This window comes from Vombatus ursinus, unplaced genomic scaffold (genome assembly GCF_900497805.2).
Source record: "Vombatus ursinus unplaced genomic scaffold, bare-nosed wombat genome assembly UNPS02014945.1, whole genome shotgun sequence".
In the NCBI taxonomy this organism is placed as follows: domain Eukaryota; kingdom Metazoa; phylum Chordata; class Mammalia; order Diprotodontia; family Vombatidae; genus Vombatus; species Vombatus ursinus.
The window spans coordinates 16367115-16373114 of NW_020954723.1; the positions used below are offsets into that span (position 1 = coordinate 16367115).

The 6000-nt window shown below is 36.4% G+C and overlaps 1 protein-coding gene across 1 annotated transcript in view; it reads right to left on the minus strand.

Annotated features, from left to right (window-relative positions):
• TSHR (thyroid stimulating hormone receptor) overlaps positions 1 to 6000 on the minus strand; it is a 182143-nt gene that overhangs the window by 75643 nt on the left and 100500 nt on the right. The window contains exon 2 of the mRNA XM_027844908.1: positions 5124 to 5195. Within this exon, the coding sequence (XP_027700709.1) occupies positions 5124 to 5195 (72 nt within the window). The remainder of the gene's footprint in view (positions 1 to 5123; positions 5196 to 6000) is intronic.

Below are 6000 nucleotides of genomic sequence, written 5' to 3' on the forward strand. Positions count from 1 at the left end.
GGAAAAATGGGTCCTTCTGCAAGTCAGAGTAAGCAAATGAAGTGATCAAGAGAGCTGTTGCTAGGATTTAAGAGCTCTGATGTTTTAAAAAAAATCTTTGCTTTGAATTTGTAAATTCAAAACACAAACATATTGGAAAGAAATTGTTTACCTTTTGGAACAGATAGCTCTTGCTTGGGAAGCTGCATGAATATGACTTGGACAGTTATAGTTTAAGGGAGTTTAAACAAACACCAATTTTATATGTTTACTTGTGTGAATTTGTACCTATCCCCAAAAGTGAATCCAAATTGAAAGTTTTCTTCTCAGCTTCTTCCTTAAAACAAAGTGAACTAAACCAAGTATAAATTAAATGCTGGTGGTAGTAATACAAAATCTTTGACCTTTGTGTTTTTGCAACTTCTGTGTAACTGTTTGGGTTGGTAAAGGTAACACAACAATGCAACTCAACAGGACTAAGAACCATAGATAGACTTTATATGGGGTTTTTTTTTTGACTATTTAAAACTATAGTTTTTTTATAGAGCCTTTTCTTACATTGCTGCAATATTTAATTTTGTTCATTCATTTGTATAAGCTAATGGTTTCATTTTCACATGTCACAAACCATGATGTGTGTGATAAATGCCTTACAATGCTGAAATTTTTTTTCCAGCAGAGTTGATTTTTATGACTCCATTTCTGAAACACTTGACTATTAGTCAATTAGTTGGAAGCTTGGAGTCAAGTTTCATACACAGTCTGAGGAATGGCTAATAGCTTCCTTTAACAACTTAATTTTTTTTTACAAGACACTACTTTACCAAAAGAGATCATAGAATTTTTTCAAACATTTTATTTTGACATATGAGTAGGGCTTGCTAAGATGGTTTCAGCATCTTCCTGATCTGAGGAAAGACATGGACTTAGATGACTTCTTGGCTATCTTCTAGTCTTACAAAGCTATTTTGTTTCAGAATGTGAGAGTTGAATAATAAGTTTACAATTGAAAATTCCCACATACACTTTGATAGCCCCCAAATTGTCTTTACAAGAATTAGCCTATACAATATTTCTTACCCATAGTCTCTAACCTTCAGTGAATAGAAGGAGATGCGTTTTCTCAATCCTTCTTTGAAACCAAGCTTGGTCTCCCAGTACTCATTTGCATTTTATCATTTTTTCCATTTACATTGTAGTCATTACTGTATAGTTACTGGTTCTGGTAACTTCCTCCTGTATCAGCTCCTATTAAGTCTGTCTATATTTCTCTAAATTCATCTTATCCCTGTTAATTATACATCAAATCACTGAATGGGCATTGCCTCAGTCAAACTGAGACTTGGGAAAGACTTTAGCTTAAAAAGGCCAAGGTCTCTCACTTGATCCAGGGCCATTTCCAGTTTTCCTGACCTATATCTAGCCACTGGACTCAGGTGGCTCTGGAGGAGAAAGTGAGGCTGTTGACTTTGCCCAGCCCTCCCTCGCTTAAATCCAATTCACTTGCAAGTCATGACATCTCCTTCCTAATGTCATGGTCCTCTTTGAGAATGAAGGACAAACAACAACAGGTCACAGTGATATTTAAATCTCTAAATAAACTTCTTTGTTGATGTACTTAAAAACAAAACAAAAATGTATAATTTGTAGATAATGGACAACATGGTTGTGGAAGGAAAGCAAGAAGAAACCTAAATATTCATAGCAGCATAGTGTACCACATAGATGTTAACAAGTATTTCTGAGACCATCCTTTAGAGAGATGGGAATTCCCTTCTGAAATGAAATTGGTTAGGAAGTTACAGTCGCTTTACAGGAGAGAGCAAGCTATCTCATTCTCTCCCTTTCTGTTCCCTTCTTTTTTTTTTTCTCTTCTTGCTCCTCTTTAACCTTACAACCATTTTGTTCTTTCTCTTCCTCTAGGTTTCCTTCACCTTCTCCTTAATGGGAGGGGGGAGGGGGATTACAGCCTGCCTTGTTGGGAGGGGGAAAAGGTATCCAACCATATTGGAATTGACTTATTCCATTTCCACCCCTCTCACCTCTCTCTTGCATTCAGCCAACTCATCTCTTTTTTCAATTGTTTACAAATGTTTGGAATTTGGGGCTTGGAGTTAATCTCAGGAAGCTATCCTGGTGAGGCAGATCTCATAGAAAGGAAGAAACAAGCATTTAGTAAGCATCTACTATGTGCCAGGCATTTTACCAATCTTATCATTGTTCCTCACAACAACCCCGGGAGATAGGTGTTATTATTATCCTCTTTACAAGGATAATACAAGTTGAAGAAACTTGGGCAGACAGAGGTTAAGTAACTTGCTTAGGGTCACACAGCTAGCGTCAGAGTCCTGACCCCAGGTTTAGTACTCTAGCCACTGAGCTACCTAGCTGCCTCCTAGGAATTAAAGATCATAGAATCACAGACTGAGCCGAAAGGAACTTCAAGGTTATCTGGTCTAACCCCCTCATTTTTACTGAGGGGGAATTTGAAGTCCAAGAAACTTGAGTGGCCTTGGGGTCATACATGTAGTAGATGACAGAAATTTCAAGTCCTCTGTGTACAAAGGCAGCATTGGGTCATCAGTTTCATAAGCCCAAGATTTTTCATCATCTGTTAGGAGATGGAGAGGATTTGGGGTGATTTTCTTTAGATTTCAGTTTCAATCTCCAAAGGCCTAGAAATTACCATATAGAAGATGTCTGATTAGAAGCCTTATCAATCTCCCTATTCTAAGGGACCTTCTGTCTTCTCATCAGGATGATATGCTAAGTGCAGTGACTTATAGAGGCATGGGCTAGAATACATACTCTATGATATAATGTGATTTACAGAGGATTGATGATCAGAATTTTAGTAGAGAAAACAAATGCAAAGACTTGTACAACCAGAATCAGTCTATTATCAGGAATTTTCAATAATTAGAGAGAAGAGATAGTATAGGATTTAGAGATAACTCAGATAAACCTGGAGGGTCAATAGTGTCAAAAATCAACACAAAATTGTTGAGTCCTGCCTAAAAAGGAAGTAAAATATTAGGCCCGAGGGTAAGGGCTTTATATGAGTTATATCTTAATTAGTATATATATATATTTTTTTAACAATGTGACATTCCTTTCTTGCTTTGTTACAGTGTATCCCTATGCCTTCTATATCATCACTAACTCTAATAACAAAGATTTCTAATGCTTTGTTGAAAAGTAGTAGGGTGGGGGGTGGGGCAATTGATCCTTTCACTCCACTTAAAATAACTAATGAAAAACTCTAGCCATGATAGCTTTATCAGTTGAGAGCATCTCTATTGAATCATCAATCAAAGTCATGAAACTGTATATCCTTGTCATGCCCTGTGGATCTTCTATAAAATAGCTAGCCAGTTCAGAACCCAAATTTAAGTATCTGCCAGGCAGTTTTAGATTGGCAAGCTTTGATTGTAAACTCCTGGAGGTCAGAGAATGTCTTTTTCCCTTTTTTGTATCCCTAGAACTTAGGACAGTGTCTAGCACAAAGTAGATGTTTAATAAGGGTTTATTGAATTGAGTTGAATAGAGGAGAGTAATTAGGTGCAAAGCTGACTTCACAATTAAATGTGACCCAAATGTCTTGCTATTTTTTGTTATTGTTGTTCAGTTGTATCTGACTCTTCATTACTCCATTTGGGGTTTTTTTTTTTAAGCAAAAATACTGGAGTAGCCTGCCATTTCCTTCTCCAGCTCATTTCACAGATGAGGAAACTGAGGCAAATGGGGTTATGTGTATTGCCCAGGATCACATAACTAATAGATGTATGAAGGAACATTTAAGCTCAGGAAGAGGGGTCTTCCTGACCCCAGACCCAGAACTCTATCCACGGTGCCACCTGGCTGCCCTGCTGTCCTGCTGTTACATTGATTCAATTTTTTTTTTTTGCATTCTTTGTACTTCCTCTACTAAATTCTTTTTCTGATGTCTCATTGTGAACTGGAGGAGACCCTGGGTTTTCAAAGACTATATCAGTGGACTCTGTGCTCTTGTAGATTCTATGAAGCTGAAAGAACGTCAGGTAAGGGCCTAGTGATGAATACTTTCTTTCATTTGAAGACCAATGTGACTAAGCTCAGAGAGACTTGTTATCAAGTTGGTCACTAACAGGAATTTTTTGGCCATAGGATGGGAAGCATTGGTGGAAGGAACGCTCACATCAACAAAATAACAGCCTTTAAATATTGCATTACCTACTGGACCTTGCAGCATATTCTTAAAAGTTAGCACCCTAAAATTTTGCGTGCTTTTTTAAATTAAAATTTTAAGGAGGATTTGATTGGAATATGAGAGATGACTGAAAGAGGTAGAAAATCTCTTTAGGTGGTAGGTAAAGGTATGAAAAGGATTGGAATGGTGGGAAGTGTATAGGTAAATGGTAGGTCCATGGAACTGAGGTCATGAGTAACAGGGACCAAATAAGTTGGCTATGGAATAGAGCATGCTTAAAAACTCTGCAGTGTGATAAGAACTGTTCATTTGGGAGTGATAATTTAGGAAAGGATCATGTTATACTTGATTTATTTGGTATTTTCAGTTATTTCACATGGAGTATTTTATTTGATCTCTATAAAGGTAGATTGGGCAAATATTTTTATCCTCATTCCATAGATAAAGAAAGCAAGACACAGAAAGATGAAGTAGTTGTTCAATGACAGCCAGTTAGTTATTGATTAAGCCTGGACTAGAATCAGGACTTCTGACTCCAAGTTCAGTGTTCTTTCCACAATGCATTCTCTATTATACTGAAAAGCCTGAGGCCTCTGAAACCAATCAGCTGCTGGTTACTAGAATTTAATTCTGTCCATTTATCTAGGAAATTCCATTCATTTTAAGAGATATTATGAAAGTCTAAGAACTAAATGAATTTGAATTCATTTTTAATTTTCAAAGTTAAGTTAATTACAACTTTAAAAAACCTTAGAACTGCCGTACATGTCTAGTCAGAATAAGAAAGACGGGAACATGCAATCAGACAAATATTGTTAAATTTTCACAATCTTTAAATCATTAGGAATAAGTAGTTTTGTGGGAGTGCAGTATGTAACAACTCCTTTGAGTGTTATACAACTTTTTAAAAATGGTAAATGAAAGTTTATTCTTTTAATGTAAAAGTATAACTTACATCCTGGAAATGTTGGGCAGATTTGCAAATGCATCACTAGGGATGGTTTTCAGATGAGTCTCTGTGAACTTCCTATGGAGTAAAAAACAGTTGATCAGTTACAATTTTAATTCACCTGAGTTCTGTTCAAGAAACATTTGTTAAGCATAGTAGGCTATGATCAAATCATTGCACATAGAATATTCTAAACACTGACCTTCATTACAAAAACATTAATAAAAAACAGAGGATCTCCTTTTGTTACCATGCCTGACCCTGGTATTGAATTAGTTGAAAAGGCCTAACTTTTCAAGTTCTTACAACATCTCCAGCATACATATGAGATGGTCATTTCATGAGGTATCTAGCCATGCTCACTCCACTCCTACCTCAAGTCACTCTGTAGATTTTTCATCCTCCTAATGATCAGCGCTATCTCCCATCCTTCTTTCCAGCCCCAATTTTTTTTGTCTTCCTCTATTCAAAATGTAGCAGCAATAATAATTGCTAGCATTTATATAATACTTTAAGATTTGAAAAGTGTCTTACATGTTTTATCTCATTTAATCCTCACAGCAGCCTTGTGAGATGAGGAAACTGAAAAAGTAAGTGACTTACCCAGGACCACAATAAGTGTCTGAAGAATTTGAACTCAGGTCTTCCTGACTCCAAGTCCTACCCTCTATTCATTGAACCACCTAGCTACCCTAAAGCTGCCTTGAATGCAATTCTTTTGAGAATAGGGAACATCTTGTTTTCTTGCATTTGTATCCTCAACATTTAGTATAGTGCCTGGTACATAGAAAGAAATTTTAAAATGCTTGTTAGAGCCATCCATCTATTTATCTGTCATCTATCTATCTATCTATCTATCTATCTATCTATCTATCTATCTATC